Below are 16,835 nucleotides of genomic sequence, written 5' to 3' on the forward strand. Positions count from 1 at the left end.
CAACTGATTTTCCAACAATTACTCGCTATCAATTAATACATTAACAAAGTTAAACTGATTATATACATACATAGTATTTAAACGGAACCACGTTTTAATAATTTAAATACTGAAATTATTATCGTCAAAAATTGTTCGTTAATTATTCATTATTCTTTTGAGAACGTTAATTATGACTAATTTATAACTTTAAAAATAAAAAATAACCACATTTAATATCATTTTTAAATCCAGAGTAATTCAATTCAATTTATGCTACGTATTTGTCAGTAACTAATAATTTACGTTAAACAAATTTAATATGCAAATTTATGCTAATTAGTTTCAAATTGTAACTAGAGAAGACAGCCGTTCATTTACTTGTTATGTATGGATTTAATTTTAAACCATATGCTACAAAAATATATTTATTAAGAATACAATGTATTTTTTTCATAAGGAACCTACTTGTCGGTTGGCACTTATAACTATTAGCAAGACAAATGGAGTAAAAATTGTTTACATTATTTTGTTTTCGAGGCGTTGTATTTTAGACTTATCTCAATATCAAACCTTTCTTTTATTAGAGAAAAGAAAAAAAATACACGTTCACCGCATTAAAATTCCATGTTTTTGTTCTTTGGCTGTGTGTGTGTATGAATCAATAGTAGAGGACCCTTGTTTCAACTTTTTATTTATTTTTTGCACCTGGCACCCCCTTGATTCCTTTATTAACTTAAAAAAAATAAGGATGTCAAGTTTCAACTGCATTGAACGATGAGAAAACGTGCCCCTGCTTCCCTGCATTCGAAACACCTCTCGTATAGTGACTACATTAGCCACATAATAAAAAAAATTAAAATTAGTGATTTTAGTAAATATAGCACAATTTAAACAGAAAATAATGAGGTATTTTTGCTGTTTTATTAGAAAGTTTTCCCAATTAATATTTCTTATATGAGTCAAAATGCATTAGCAAATTCAAGCATAATTTATGTTTCTAGTAGGGTGTTCTCGTCGGGATTTCAGTTTGAGGGATTATTATAAAAATACATTTTTTCATATTTTCGAGATATTATTAGTTATACCTTATTATTGTTCTATGTTTAAATCATTATACCAGCGGTATAATAATATGTTGCGCCATTTATCGACCCCGATTCGGTCAAATGACAAGTATGTGCGGTTGTTTCTTGCGACTATGGTGTCTTTTTCTCAGAGAACTTTTCAAGCAGAATAATCCACTGTACACACATGGCCACTACAAAGGACAACAGATATGCGCATTTTATCGTACAACGTCTGGGCATATAGTTTATTTTTCAATTCTTTCGACGTAGGTACCGCAACATTATTTTATACTCAACGATTGGAAAATGGAAAATCCAATAGGGTGTTTTTCTTATTAGTTTTCCATGAGTTATTCCGTTGAAAGGCCAACAAATGTAAAAAGTATATATATATATATATATTATTCTACCTTGTATTTTTTTTTATTAAAACTCGTCGATAGTATTTTTTATTTTTTATTTTTTTTTGTAATCGTTTATTTGTATTATGCGCACACAAAAAGTGATAGAATACAATTCCCTAAACGGATGTTCAGTGAAGTGTACGGGTGTAGGTACCTCTGGATTGCTCAATTTGTTAAAAGCAAATCGCTGTGTGTGTTTTCTTGTTACGAGTGCTCTTTATGGAACTTCTCAGCCTTAGAGTTTGACATCGAATAAACAATAATGACACGACCCCACAGTTTGCAATCCTGGATCAATCGTTCGGTTTTGACGTTTTATTTGATGTGCACATAATATTCAAATTTTGACGCCACTCGTGTTGAATATAAACATAACGTACTTGTCTTGTTTAATGAAAAAAAAAAAAAATACATCAATCAAAACATATAAAAAATAAAACGTCTAACGATATTAGACGTTGTTAAAAAACTATTTGGTCTAAAACCAATTTTTATATTATTGTCAATATTCAATTTTCAACTAGACTTGATTTTTTTTTTACTACTTCATAAAATGCCAGAAGAAAGTTTGTATGCTATTGTTATGGCATGTTCATTGTTAAGTTAAACTTTTTATAATATTGATTTAAAAACAAGCATATAAGCTACGCTGTTGAATAAGTCTTGGAAAAAGTTGCAAATTAAAATGTTTACTTTAAAAATGTAATTACGTTCTTCTGGTCACACTGCAGCTCGTCTTTTAGCTTACTTCACAATATATTCAAATGTATATTCAATGATATTAAATGTATGTATTGTGACCCCCTGGGTGTATATCTAAATATGTTTTTGTTGTCATTCGAAGTAAGTTATAATGTGAGTTTTACTTATAATGTATGCTGTTTTGTAGCTACTCTTTTAAATAGTGCATTACAAAATTATATATTCTCTTTGACGTATCAGTTCAATAGAAAAAAAAGATAAATATCCGTTGTTCTTACTCTTTTATTTAATTTCATAAACATTTTGTTTGATAATTTGCGAGTGGCATAAATTATTGACAAGACCGTTGTCGTTCCACTCATTTGTTAGGTTAATTCGTTGTCGTTGCAAGTAAGTATTATAAAAGCTTTCACAGATTCCAAAATCGTGTAGTTCGAAAAAAATGGTAATTTTAAGAAAAATCTGTTGTGCTGGATCGCAGGTGCACTATATAGTTGTATTTGCGCCTTTTCGTAGAATTAATTACTACCATATTCTTTAATTTGGCGCCATTGTTAATAATTAAAAAAGAAAAAAAACGACTCGCTGTTCATTTTGGCTTAACTATATACTTCTCGCAGAATGACTGCTAATATATTATTAACATTTTTTGTCTCTTCTCTCAGCTGGATTACATTTTTTTTTTTAATGTTATGTCGCCCAAAAAAAGTTTCTTATTTTTAAAAAAAAATCAAATGACAATATTAAATTGTCGTAGCTATAGTACCTATAGCTAAATGAGCAATTTAAATTGGAACATTTGTCCTTCAAGGTTTTATCAAAGATAATTGATACATGAAGTTCCGTACACGCATAATTCGATATTAATTAATTTACTAATAATTATCATGTAAAAAATGCGGATAATAGTCTGCCAACGTGTCATGTTGCTATGTGTAAAAAGATCAACAGGTATAAGAAGCACATTGTTTTTCTTTACAATGTCGTCGCAATGCTGTGTATAGTAAAGACGGCAATAAATTATTGTTGACAGACGATCAACCCAAATCGATCCACCGTATTACTTTGACATGGGTTTCAAGGCACATTTTTGACTTTACAATGACGTTTATCGACATTTAATTGATTCGTACCGTCTACTGAGTAATTTTAGTGTGATTTCTTCGTTCTTGTTTCCTGTATAGACCTATGACTATCATGATGCGTTCCACATACTCGACGATCAGCCACAAGTGCGTACGCGTGTATGTGTATTGTTATTCGTGGCTGTACATAAGCTTTGGTTTTTTTTACCATCCCGCCATGATAAAACGAGACGGCATCATAATGCCGTTTACTTCAGCGAAACGGTGCGTCGTAATTTGTTTTATTATTCTCCGCTGGGCGTTGAATAGGCGAAATGGAAATGTCTTCAACCATCTCATTGTCTCTCCCCGTAGTTTAGTTTTCGAGAAATTTATCTCTCCTTTTAGGGGTTTTTTTTTTTATACCTACTCATTTCTCGTTTGTTTCGGATGAGCCACACCGACGATTTACAAACCGAACACACCTTACAAAATATCGTGTTGAGCACTAACAGCGGTCGTGATTGATCGATCAAGGCGGACGGGATTCGTTTTTCGCCACGAACCCGCGCACCGAAAACTTTGCATAGAAGATAGGGACAATGTGATGTGAATTTTTTTTTTTTTTAATTAAAAATCTGCCGGCAAATCCGTGATATAATAAACCGGGCTCGCTGGCCGCGACCAACCCTTTAACTTTTGTTTATTCGCCTAATTAAAATAATTATTTATGAATGGCATTACAAAAAAAAAAAAACGCACGACGCCGAAATTAAAAATATTTACATCGAGTAAGGGCGGGTAAAGGCGATAGAGATTGGCTTTATTCCGAATAAATTAAAACTATATCGATTATAATTTATAACACTGTTAAATATTATATAAATAGTAGTTTGTTCGAGGCACGTGTACCTACTTAATGATCGAAAGACCAACGATATTAAACGCCATAAGTAAAAGATTTGTTTTTTGAAGATTGTACTTCTCTATTATAAAAAAATTCAATTGTCATTGAAATACAGAGTGACAACGTTGGGCAGTTATAAAATGAAGATATAACATGCAAAATTTATTTTCAGCTTTAAAATAACACAATATATGTGTCTAGTTTATAGTCGGTAGGATAATTTAAGGAAAGTCGTCTGTGACACAACAAATAATAAATATCCTATCAACTAGAATGTTTCCTAAATTTAAAATCTTATTTATTAGTTTTTTTTAAGTAGTTTATCATCAAGTGTGTGTTTTTTAGATAATTATTTTGTCTTCAAACGAGAATTCGTAACATTAATCCCTGGTGCTTAATTTTACAGGAAAATCACCCAGGGGAATAAAATACAACGAGAAGTTGTCCAATAATAACCGATATAATATTACTTCAATAAGTTTGTATAGCTGTAGTCGAGTTGACAGTTAGGTAAAACAATATGATGCAGAACACAAAGAAAACTCATTTGTTGAACAAGAACACACCGCAGGAGATATAGAGTGTGTGAAACTAACGTCATAGCCACAGCAGTTTTTTGTAACTCGATAATTTATTTTAAAACACAAAAAGTTTGTAAAGTAAATCACTCGGATTTACTCCACGTTAAAGTACAATAGTAATTAATGTAATTAATTACTTTATGATTGAACAACATAATCGCTTACAACAATTAATTTTGAATAAGCTGATCAATAATAACAATCGTGATTACCATTTTCACAAATGTTAGGTTGGGTAAACTTATCACGGTAGAGAAGGTTTAAAGGTAATTTAAGACCAAGAAAGAAGTCGGTGGACGTGATAAATAAAACAACCGAGGTATGTGGAGCGAATAAATAAATAAAACCCTACATAAATTGTACGGGACAAGATAGAGATGAAGAAGATTCTTCAACAAAATTTGATGACACGTTACCGCAACAAAGTAATGGACTTCTTAATTTGTCGTGGTGATTATTTTGTTTTCCTACACAACTTGAGTGATTTTGAATATCAAAATATCGTACACAAAGCGTTCGGTACTAAATAATTATTCTGGCAATCAACTTGTTTAAAGAGTAAAATTTGGAAACGTCCTTGGAACACATTAAACATTATCCACCCATACAATAATCTAAATACTAACCAGAATTGCCATTTTTTGGCGAGCCTACCGTAAACGTTTGGAATGTTAATATTAAGGTACTTTCGCTCTTGATCAAAACATACCTGATAATATTATTACTCTTATAATAACATCGGTGCGCATAATCCAAGTGGAAATTGCACGAAGCCAAGTCCAATTACTTTTGCCGAGATGACACGAGGGAACCGCACGTTCACCGGATTTGGAGCGTCTTGGCTGAATTTGAAATCAGATAATATGACAACGAACCCGACAATATAGGCATTTGGCAAGAGCGTGGCCAGAAGACAACAATAACAACAACAACATCAAGCGTAGACACATTAAGCCTAACATATCGGTTTGAATATAAATAAGGTATAATATGAATACAAATCGGCCGCAAGCGAGACACAGAGAGAAGAAAGTTCAACACAAAAGCTCGCGCACTCGGCTTTAACGCAATTTATTACCTATTCAAAGTGGTGTTTTGAAAAAATGGCAATAGACTTGCTTGTTTTTTTTTTTATTGACAAATACCGAACGACTTTACATTACTTTTAGTGCGTTCGTTCAATTTGCATTATGATAAACTATTATACGAAAAAGAAATCTTGTTATTGCCAAAGTAATTGACAATTGACGCGTTTAAACTTCATCAAGTATTTTAAATCTAAAAAAAAATTGAGTGATAATCGCTGCGAGTATTCCACAATAGTGTATACTCATACAAGGTTATTCAACTTTAATTCAACAGTCATTTATTTTATATGAAATAACTATTTTGGCTTAAAGAGTCTCAAATAAAATCGTTTTCAAAAATTAATTTACTAACAATATCAACAATGTCTCCAAGAAAAAACTATCCCTCCTGGCCAGATCCCAGACTTGGCATCCAACTTTTAAGCCGACCGACGACCCTTTAAATCAGAACTTCGTTCGAGTCCGATTGATAATAATAATAATAAGAGTAAGTTACACTTTGAAACATTTTATCACCAATCCTTATAAGGCAAAAAGAGGGATTTTTAGGTTTTTAAAATAGCAACATATGTCAAAATATTTAAAAATGTAGTAAAATATGTACCTAAAAGTTAAGGGAAAAAAAATCTCGAATGATTCATATTTTCAGAGAAAATGAGTGTCTTACGTTAGTTGGATCACTCTGTATATGTATAAAAAAATAAATTTAAAATACCTCTCAAAAAATATTTTTTACTTTAATATATTAAGTATAATTTTTGGTAATTTAATACAATGATGATTTTTATTCAATTATTTTATTTGAACCCTTTTTAGTGATATCACAAATATTATTCAATAGAAAAAAAATTACTGTAACATGAAATTCGAAAAGCCATTTATATTGTATGTTTTATAAAAGATAACAATATTGAAATACCGTCGTTAAACAAACGGCGGTTTCGTCACTCGGCTGTGTATAAAAGTCATTAAAGTCCGGAAAGTTTCTTATACATCATTATTCGAAGATTTATTGTTTTTACAAAGATAAAGGAAACTCTTGAGATTATTATATAACAATATATAGATTATAAATGGTCGAGTGGGCTTTATTATATAATATAATGATTATAACAAGAGTGAGGCAAAATTTAATTAAACACAGAGTAGAAACTAAAATAAATCGAAAAACGACAACGATAATTATTTATTGAAATGAAACTATAATTTTGTATTCGATAACGCCCGACTCTAAGTACTAAGCCGAGTCAAGTCGAAACAATTTGTTAGGGCCTAACTTTGAGTACTAATTGAAGCGATGAGTACCATGGCGGTTAATGATGTATTTGATTACTATTATTACTGGCCCATTTAGCATGGTCGATTCGTCTCGAACGAGTTTTTTAGTATGTATGGACAGAATAAACAGTTCAACCCTTTTCCGCGGCGTGAAGGCGTTAAGAGACAATATCGGTTGTATCAACAGCAGTGATGGAACTTGGGTTGTTCAAAGGGTTATACCCTACACAGTGTACTGGGTTTAGGACGGCCGGTCGAGGATAAGATAATCGCAGTGACGTTATTCAATACGTTAAAATGAACGATCGTTGTCGACTTTTGTCGAGTGCGGACTATATCAGCTATACTGTTTGCGTACGAATAAACCAATATCATATTGTCGTGACAATATAGTACATTGCACTCGTTTACACTGTTTAACAACGTTATATGACTGAGAGAGGAAAAAAGAGAGGAGGTTTTCGCGCGTGCAAGCACACGGTGCAAACTCGACGTCTGGCACGCGAATAGCGATCGCCTACACACGCTGTTAGAGTTTACCTAATAAAATAAAGCCAGCTGTATCTTGTCCTCCAAGTGACAAGTAAATTTCCTGCTCAGGAAATAAACCGTCAGACATAAATCCAACGCGTTTACCCGAACTGCGATGTTATTATGCCGCGCCGTGTGCTGTCGGGTCGGGTCCGTTTAATGTATGTGGGTCACACTAAATTATCAAGTCCAAAAGTCAAAACGTTAAACCGAGTTCGAAAAAAAAAAACCGTTTCTATTTCGATAAATCACGTGATATTTTAGCTCGGACGCAAAGCTGCTGAGATTGTCTTTAGTGTACTAAATAATTGTTATTATTGTAGGCCCGTGTTAAACAAAGTGCGAGTATGGCGATAGACGCGGTGGATTAAAATAAAGGACACTACCAGACCATTGTGGACCAAACATATATATGGATTTAAGCCACGTGAAAAATGTGTTACATTGTGTTATTTTATATTGAAGTATAAATACGATTTCTTCCTCAATAGGAGAACTCCAAACAAAATATTTTTTAAAAAAAACCTAGCCGTGAATGTTTTTGGAACTTTGAGTATGTTTTAAAACTTGTTTTGGTAACCGCATAACGGTTTCTATGTAAAGAATCAATCTGAAACAACTCCAAACAGAGATTCCTCGTCCCTAAAGCATGAGTGAGTAGGTTTGGAATTTCGTTTGGAAAATATAAGGTCGCTACTGTGCTCCTCTGGAAGAATCTTTATCAGAAACATGCAGGACAAACATTGAGGAATTTGTAATTCCTATAAAGAAAACCTTAGGAATATCACTAGAATTTCTAGCGCTAATTGTGCCGTCCTCTTAGCATTAGTGTGTACTGGTCGACGTTTTTAGAACTAGCTACCCGGTCTTATACTTTGTATACAAAGCATTGCATCTCTCCGATTTGACATTTCAGCTAAACTCGTTAATGGTTTAAATTGAACCGTTGTGCAATTAAGTAGATACTACTCTCCATAAATGTTTTAAATTACACAGTCTGCCTGGTGTCGTGGTACAGACAAAATTTTAAATTAATGTCAACTACCGTTCTGTAGTTAATGGCGTTTAATTTGCTTCCGGCTCATTCTGACCCGACGAGCATTTAAACGCAAAGCGTCTTCGTAAAGTATTTACATACTGTACAGCGAAATATCATAAACGAAACGTTGTCGAGTGGCCGTGTGTTGTTTTAATCAGTATTACCCTAACAACTAATGACGGGGTACTCGAGCTCTTCTACGATAATTCTATTAGCTGTACACCTTTTTAAAAGTCAACTCGTTACCCTTCTTGGACAGGTCATATTTAAACAGCGTTACTCAGAAATGAATTCAACGCCATAAACAGAGTATGGGTTTATATTTTTATCAACGCCGCCGTGCGAGGGGGCTTGAACAAGAGTGTAACGCAGCAGGCATACTAATTACCTAGGAGTACCCGGTGCTAATTTATATGATCCAGGTCGTAATGGTTCCAAATTTGTTCTAGAACAGTATATCGTCAGCACAACGTGGGCGCCCAGGTTTTCCAGAAGCTAATATCATCAGGACTTAATCGAAAAATTCCTAGTAAATATCACGCGGTAATATTATGCCATTGTAAATGTGCGAAACTTAAAGTAACACAGAACGTACATTTATGAAGAGATCTAATATTAGGGATTCGTATCCATACGATTTGACGAAATATATATTATCATGACTACTTGTACATATTTTTTTTTTATTTAATTCCTCCCTCACGTCAATGTTGGACTTAAGCTGTTTGTAATTGTCTCCGTGGGGTTTCTTCGTCTCCACTCTCCGGTACCTACTGCCGTACTTTTATTGCCCCAAAGATCTTCCGAAATGTTTTCATTTATAATACCAATCAATTTGTAGCATATCCATGAACAATCTACTAGTCGTAATCAGAATAGCTTATAATTATAATAACTTAACAAGACCATCATCATAATTGTTCCGAATCCGGACTTCGAGATTTTGAGATCCTAAAAATGGTATATTGAAAATGTAAACATATTTTTTTAACCTTTAAGGCCTATTTTATTATATTCGGTTTGAGATTTTTGAGATATCGGCTTTGTACGATCACGTGCATCATTTATTTTTGCTAATATTCATTATCATATCTTCTTCTTCCTCTAGTTCGACTTTTAGGCTTTGAGACCATACCGCTAAACACAAATTATGCCACCTCTCCTTGTCCTCTGCAGCTTCCTTTCGTCGGATTTTTGACTCCACTGCCATAATGACATTAACACAGTCTTCCTACTTTAACCTAGGCCTTCCCAAAGGTATTTTTCGGTGTTCGTCAATCTCCTGTTTAATTATAGATCTTAGTATACGCCAGGCATAGCCCGCCCACGTCAGTCTTCTTTTAGCGATCTCTTCAAATATAATGTCGAAACTGATTTGTAGTTCATCACTGTGCGATCTTCTCCATTCATTGGTTGGAACATTGGAAGCATTGGTTGGTAGGTCAAATATTTTTTTGAGAACTTTAGTACTCTAGAATACCGCTAGCTAGTTTAGACCAATTGGTCGTAATAATGTCATGCGCATTCTTGACGATATATCTGTTTTCATATAATTCTCCTGGGATTTAATCGATCCCAAATATTTAAATTGTGGATGAATCTTTTGAACGTATGTCCCTCCATCTCAACGTGTTGTCCTATTCCTAATTTCTATTATTTCAGCTATCAATTAGGTATTCCGACATTATTCATTGTACAATTTGTAAATGAAGGCGTCACTTTAGAACCCTAGGTTATATTCCACGAACTTTTGCAGCTCCGGTGTACACTGGTATATAATGGGCGCCTATAAAACACAAATAATATTTAGACGTGTAGGACATAAAAGAAAACCGAATAATTCGCATGTGCGATTGTACGTGCTATACCGTGCTGACGAATATTCCCACGGGCGTTCCGATAATGATAGGATGTAGGTCGAATCGCTGCGAGTACTACGGAAGTCGTCATGGTGACAAGCTAACGACCTCTCGGTTAGGACAAGACGGGCAGAGGAATAAAATAGAAAACGAAAATATCAGCCGTTCTGACGGATTAAAACCGACCTCGTAGTTCAATATAACGAATAATGGTGGTACATTAGAAAATAACGGCCGTAGAGTACTAATAATATAAATACACTGACTGACATGTTATACTTCAGTATAACATGTCCTTCAGGACTTTAAGCCAATATTATCACGCAAAAAAAGTTTTCACTGTCGAGCGGGCTGTACTTTATACGTTCGAGTTACAAGTTTTATCTTAAATCATTATGATTTTTTTTTTCTTCGAAAAAATGTCATTGTTGACGTCTCATCGCCGCGATATTTTCCGGTGACGGATTTCGATTTGAATTTATTTCCTTAATTTTTTGTTTTCCCCCTTTTTGCCAGACACAGTCCCAGCAACATGAGCGGAGTGTCGCCTTTCGACGGTTCTTGCTGCGGCGGCAACAGCAGCTACAACGACCTGAGCTCCGGCGAATCCAGCGTTGTCGACGACATACCCAAATACAGAGTGGTGTTGCTGGGCGAATCCGGCGTGGGCAAGACCGCTCTGGTGTCGCAGTTCATGACATCTGAATACATGAACACCTACGACGCGTCTCTCGGTAAGTACACTACACTAGAAACCCACGTTAAACGCGTCATTTCCAAGTGTATACGAGAGGTAGAGTAGAGAGAGGTAGAGAGGAGAGAGAGAGAGAGAGAAATGATTAAAATCGGAAGCCAAAAATGTAGCTAGTCTCACTATGGTTTTATCAAATTCACACCCTAATGGTTTTGAAAAGCCTACATCTTTTTTTTTTGCTAAATTTCCTAACGAGTAACGATTATAATTGGGCTGATCAAGTCAGTTTTTAAATCCGCCGATGAATCAGTAAAGTTGAGAGTCTGGAAAAATCGAGTTAAATACCAGGTACGTGACTGATACTAATTTTATTTTCGACGAGAGCAAACATATTATACAATCCAAACACACTTAATATACATTAGTCCGTATACCAATGTTCAAGGTTGCACTCTCTCTCGAAATTGCCTTTGTAATCGAGTTTTGTGAAAAGCTTTTGAGTGCAGAAACGTAGAATTGAATGAGAAAATAAATGCTAAAACGCACATTTCATAAAATAGATTTTTTTTTAATAGAAAACGATACCCAAGACATTTTTAGGGTATGCCCTTGAGCTTAATATAATAATAATTTCATGTAAAAGTTAAAGTTACGTACAGTATCACGTGAGTTATAAGCTCGAACGTTTTATTTTTTAAATAAAATTTGCTTTGGTCAAAAGATAATATGTAAAATTAATTAATTAATCATATTTCACAATCATCAGTAGCTTACACAATGATTCTGTCTTTACCGACTGCGATATAGTTCGTCTGGATTCGTTTTAAGTTTTATAATTAGTAATTTTTCACTGTATACACGTTTATTTACAATGAACGTTTGTGGTTTTCCTTATAGAAAATTGCACGTTCATCAGTCTCAGTAGTATAACATGAATAATTGTCAGTCTTGGAAACTCATCCCTGTTGTCTACAATGTTGCGACAAATCATCAATCAGCTAGTGCTCCCCGTAGAGTCCTAAAAAAGCTCAAACCAAATACTCGTTAATGGAGATAACGATTTGTAATTAACCTTTGGAGCACAGTTTGAATGACATTATTTCATCCGCGAATCCTCTTACTGCGGGTTCAATACACTTCAGTGTTTACTGGATTTTACAAGCGCGTATACCCGTCGGCTGTTACCTGGGAAAATCGACTCGATGCGTATTGTACTGGCAAATAGACACTTGAGTGCATCACGAGTCCGAAAACGGTTTAGCCGTCAAGTAAAGTGACCGAGTATACCTTAGCTTTTCTGTAAACACAACACACGTGTGCCACGGATGGTTACTTGTTGGCTTGTTGGCACAACCGAGAACGTCACTCACTAAAGTAATAATTTCCTAGCTGAAACGATTTCGGTTGCGTTTTATTTACTCGACTGTTTGTAAATAATGTAAAACCCCGTCGAGTGTCAGATGTCAAATGGGCAAGCCGGCGCGTGCCAATCTCTCATTAGGTCATTCGAGTCGTCTGAACTTACTTGTTCCTTTCTAACGAATAAGGTCAAACGAGTCGTTCGTTGGCTCGTCTTGTCACTTAACGAATTGTTCCCTTCAGTTTACACTGAACTGAATTCCGTCTTGTTTGTATAATTAAACAACGCGAATCGACGTGCATAAACAACATCATTTGCTAAATGCATTTCACGATGCCTCAAGTCAGTTGTTTTGGTTTTCCATCGATAACAAAAAAAAAATGACTATAGTCTTTTGAGTTTACTTTTGTATGTAATTTATGCACAATAAATCAAACATAAATCTAATCTTCAGACTTGTAGTTCTAAGAGAAAACGTTTTTCTTGCCGTGCCCCTTCAAGTAGAAGCGGTTAAAAGTTTTTTTTTTTTGGGGGGGGGAGACTATTTAGTATATTAGCTATATTGTTATATTATCTAATCAGAGTTGGCATAATTTTAAACACAACTGAAACAAATGGAATAACGTGCTAAATGCAGAAAAAAAAAGCATATTTTATTCGAATATAAATCACAAATCAAATTGTTCTAACATATTTTTATTCAAATATAACATTATTAGTGGATTATGTATTCAATAAATTATGGTTTTAATCGAAAAAAGCCCAACTCTGTATCTCACAAATCCTTTGAAGATAATTGGAAACTATTCGACTACTTTTGATCTAACACTGGCTACATGAAATGTAAATATCGGTCCAATAATTAAAACATTGGTCTAGAAACGATATTTTTTATTTAAATATAAAACATATGCGTCGTTGTAAAATCCTGGGACTTTTGATAATGCAATACCTCTTCAGCTATGCGACGAAGATACAATATTTAATACTCTCCAGTTAATTATGTGCTTGCAACAGGTGTGGACTAACACGAAGACTATTACAGGCACTTATCGGAAGGGATGTAAAAAATTATAAATCTTCACAAAAGAAAACAATGTGCACAGTACAACTCCGAATATTTATAAATTGAGAGTAGAGTTTTTTTTTTTTTAAATATAAATAAAATAATTGTTTTACCACTATAGCTTAACGCGTAATCCAGAGGGAAATAAAACTATAATGGGTCCTCCGTTTTGGCAATTAATTAATATCCCAGTAAATTGATTATCTCGGCTTGGCATGCGACGCAGCCGGTCTAATGTATAATGCATATATGGTATACTCAGCGAGTTTCTACGAGGATTATAATTATTAAGGTTGACCAGCGCACAAAACGCCGGCGACCGTCACAGATAAAGTGTCAAAGAAGAGAAGGCGATGGTGGATTTGTATAGAAGCATCATTCAAGATTTACAGTGACACCGACACTGTTTTAATCACGATTTTGACGGTCTTAACGTGTCCAAGTTAGGTTGTGTTTTTTATCTACAGACTTTGCGACCTACGAGATAAAAAGTGACAGATTTCGGTATTTTTTTCCCCGTCCCCCGAACAACAAGTTCACCGTACAATAAAAAAAAACGGCCACAGTCATTCGGTGTTAGCGTTTAGTTTTCTTGTCACGGTAAAAAAAACACCGTCAACGACTAAATTTAAACAAAATTCCAAACCAGGCACAGTCTAAGCCGAGTACAGTCCAAGCCAAAGTGTAGGTTAGGTTACAAAACACATAGAGGGTGGGAACTTCATTTAATTTAGATTTGGGGCTATTGCCACTTTCGTTATGCTCGTTTTTTTTATTCTATCTAATTTGTCCATTTTCTTTTCTTTATCCGTTGCATATACTTCCACGTCTCATTGCTGTCTTTGCGCAACAATTTTAGAAAAAAATAAGAACTGACGTTTTCGGACGAGCAAAATTTGAGTCCTCGACATTATTTTTTTATCGAAATACGTTTGCTGCATCTCTGGACTTGGTAAACGTCTCCAAATGATTCACAATGAAAAAAATCATTTTGATAATATATATATTTATCAATTATAATATATAACGCGTATTTCCATTAAAAAGAAATTCCGCTTTAGACTTGATGTCTTCTTGATTAAATAATGTTATTAGTTTTTGTAGAGAGAATATTAAAAAAAAAACACACACACACACACACTAGCATTACTATATAATGTAAACGTCTGACGTTCAGTGAAGAGCAAAGAAATGAGAACTTATTGAGAAAACTTCTCTAAAAAAAAAAAAATTAATATGAAATGTCATACCGTTAGCACTCTGATATGATATTACCTTTTTTTATATTTTTACTTCAGTCCTGAATAATGCGGTTGAAAATTTTTTATTTATATGATAATAATTTTTTTTCTATAGTCCTGTCAATGTTATGACGAATTCTGTTTTTCTATAAAACTCGGGTCTAAATTCTACTGTCAAAAACACATTTTATGTTTTCTGATAACACAATTCCACGTGTATTATATCATTAAATTTAGAATTGAAATCTGTTTTTAAATACACGAGAATATGGAGCAACCTTCGACAAATGAAATTACACGATTAAACACATAATGTTAAATTGTCGATAAAACGATTTATATATTTTATAGACAATGGGTTTTTCTAATGTACGGTTTCGCATCGAAGCGGCTTTTTCAGTTTTAATAATTTCTGAAAAAAACTAAAAATATTATTTCTACCACTCGATTTTTACATAAGGACGGAAAGGTTGAGGGGTTCAACATAACTATATTTTCATTCAACAGTTTACACCTTTTTTTTTTTTATAATTTATAATCCACAAAAGCTATTGTATACTTTATAAGGTTCTATATTTGTTTAGTTCTTTAAGAAAGACACGACACATTATATGACCAATAAAAACCAATGCTCAATTTAGAAGGAAAAATTTGTTGCTTGCCAACCATTTCATTACAAAATCATACCTTTTTTTAATTTAAAGTCTAAAGTAATTCAACTTTAAAATGTTTCACTTTCAAACGTTGTCGTTTTTCATTCTATGGGATATGTATTATCAATATGGTTTTTTTTTTTTTAAATATCAGATTATTAATTTAAATATTGAATGAACTGCGGAAATATACGGTATAAATATTAAAATATAAATTTTGTTTATTTTTAAATTATTGATGGTGTGTTGGAAAATCACAATTCACTTGCACGAAATTCATTTCATAAAACCACAGGAAACGTTTTCCACGGGTCACAGTGGGGTATTTCTGGCGGATAACTGTTGTTGTACATTGGACAAGTGGTAAATTGTATTATTTGGTTTTAATCATTTTGTTTTGTGTATTATGAAAATAACGATAAAAAATTGTATTATTATTATTATTCTCTAGCATGGCTTATTCGGCGTTATATACTACATATATTATACTCTCACACTATTGTTAGTATTGCATATAACATAAATACCCAAGTTACGGTTATAGAGAGCGTTGTACAACATTCGAGATTCTTAACATTTATTTTGTTTTCTTGTTTACTAAAGCTTAACAGCTTTTTTCCTTATATTTAATTCAATTTTTCATCATCCCCAAAGACTAGGGTTTCTTTGTAATTTCGTTCAAGGCTTTAGTACAACAGGCACAACAGGTGACGTATAACGGCCAAAAAGAAAATATTCCTTACACTTAAAACGAAACTAACTATCAATTATTATTATTGAATAATTGGTAAATAAGTGACTTGACGAGTTGCTATCTAGAAATGTCAAGACTTGTACGATGACTTTTGGAAGTGGTTTTTTTTCTAAGATACTTTTTGGTTTACACTTAACAATGCGTAGCTGAGAAGGTATTGTTTTTACTACGGTGATGTGTTTTTTTTTTTTTTGTGTGTCTGGACCTAAACCCTGAACCGATTTCTTAATGTAGAAAGTCTACAGATCAGAAATCATATCTGAGAGGTACAAAAATGTTTAAAGTTCACCCCTTCCCCTTCAAAATCAAGAAAAAACCTAAACACCAGCCCCCGCTTATCTGTATATTCTAAAATCAATTCGAATAATACATTTTAAGCACATTATTGACAATAATTTTGTAAATATCTATAGATAGACTGGAAGGGCGTGGTAGTGTGTTTCTTTTAGAAAATCATTAGTAATGAAGACTGTAATAGTCTGGAAGAAAAGTACTCTTGATACAACTCTAAGATACATGCAGAATAATTTCAGCTGTAAATCGAGTTTTTCCAAAAACTTATCTA

General features: G+C 33.5%; 1 protein-coding gene across 1 annotated transcript in view; it reads left to right on the forward strand.

Annotated features, from left to right (window-relative positions):
* LOC126833022 (uncharacterized) overlaps positions 1-16,835 on the forward strand; it is a 92,172-nt gene that overhangs the window by 39,129 nt on the left and 36,208 nt on the right. Inside the window, exon 4 of the mRNA XM_050564126.1 lies at positions 11,019-11,236. Within this exon, the coding sequence (XP_050420083.1) occupies positions 11,019-11,236 (218 nt within the window). The remainder of the gene's footprint in view (positions 1-11,018; positions 11,237-16,835) is intronic.

This window comes from Adelges cooleyi, unplaced genomic scaffold, assembly GCF_023614345.1.
Source record: "Adelges cooleyi isolate 19-005CV unplaced genomic scaffold, UGA_ACOO_1.1 ACOO_flye_CR_arks_rails_tigmint_CR_PRNA_168, whole genome shotgun sequence".
Classification (NCBI taxonomy): domain Eukaryota; kingdom Metazoa; phylum Arthropoda; class Insecta; order Hemiptera; family Adelgidae; genus Adelges; species Adelges cooleyi.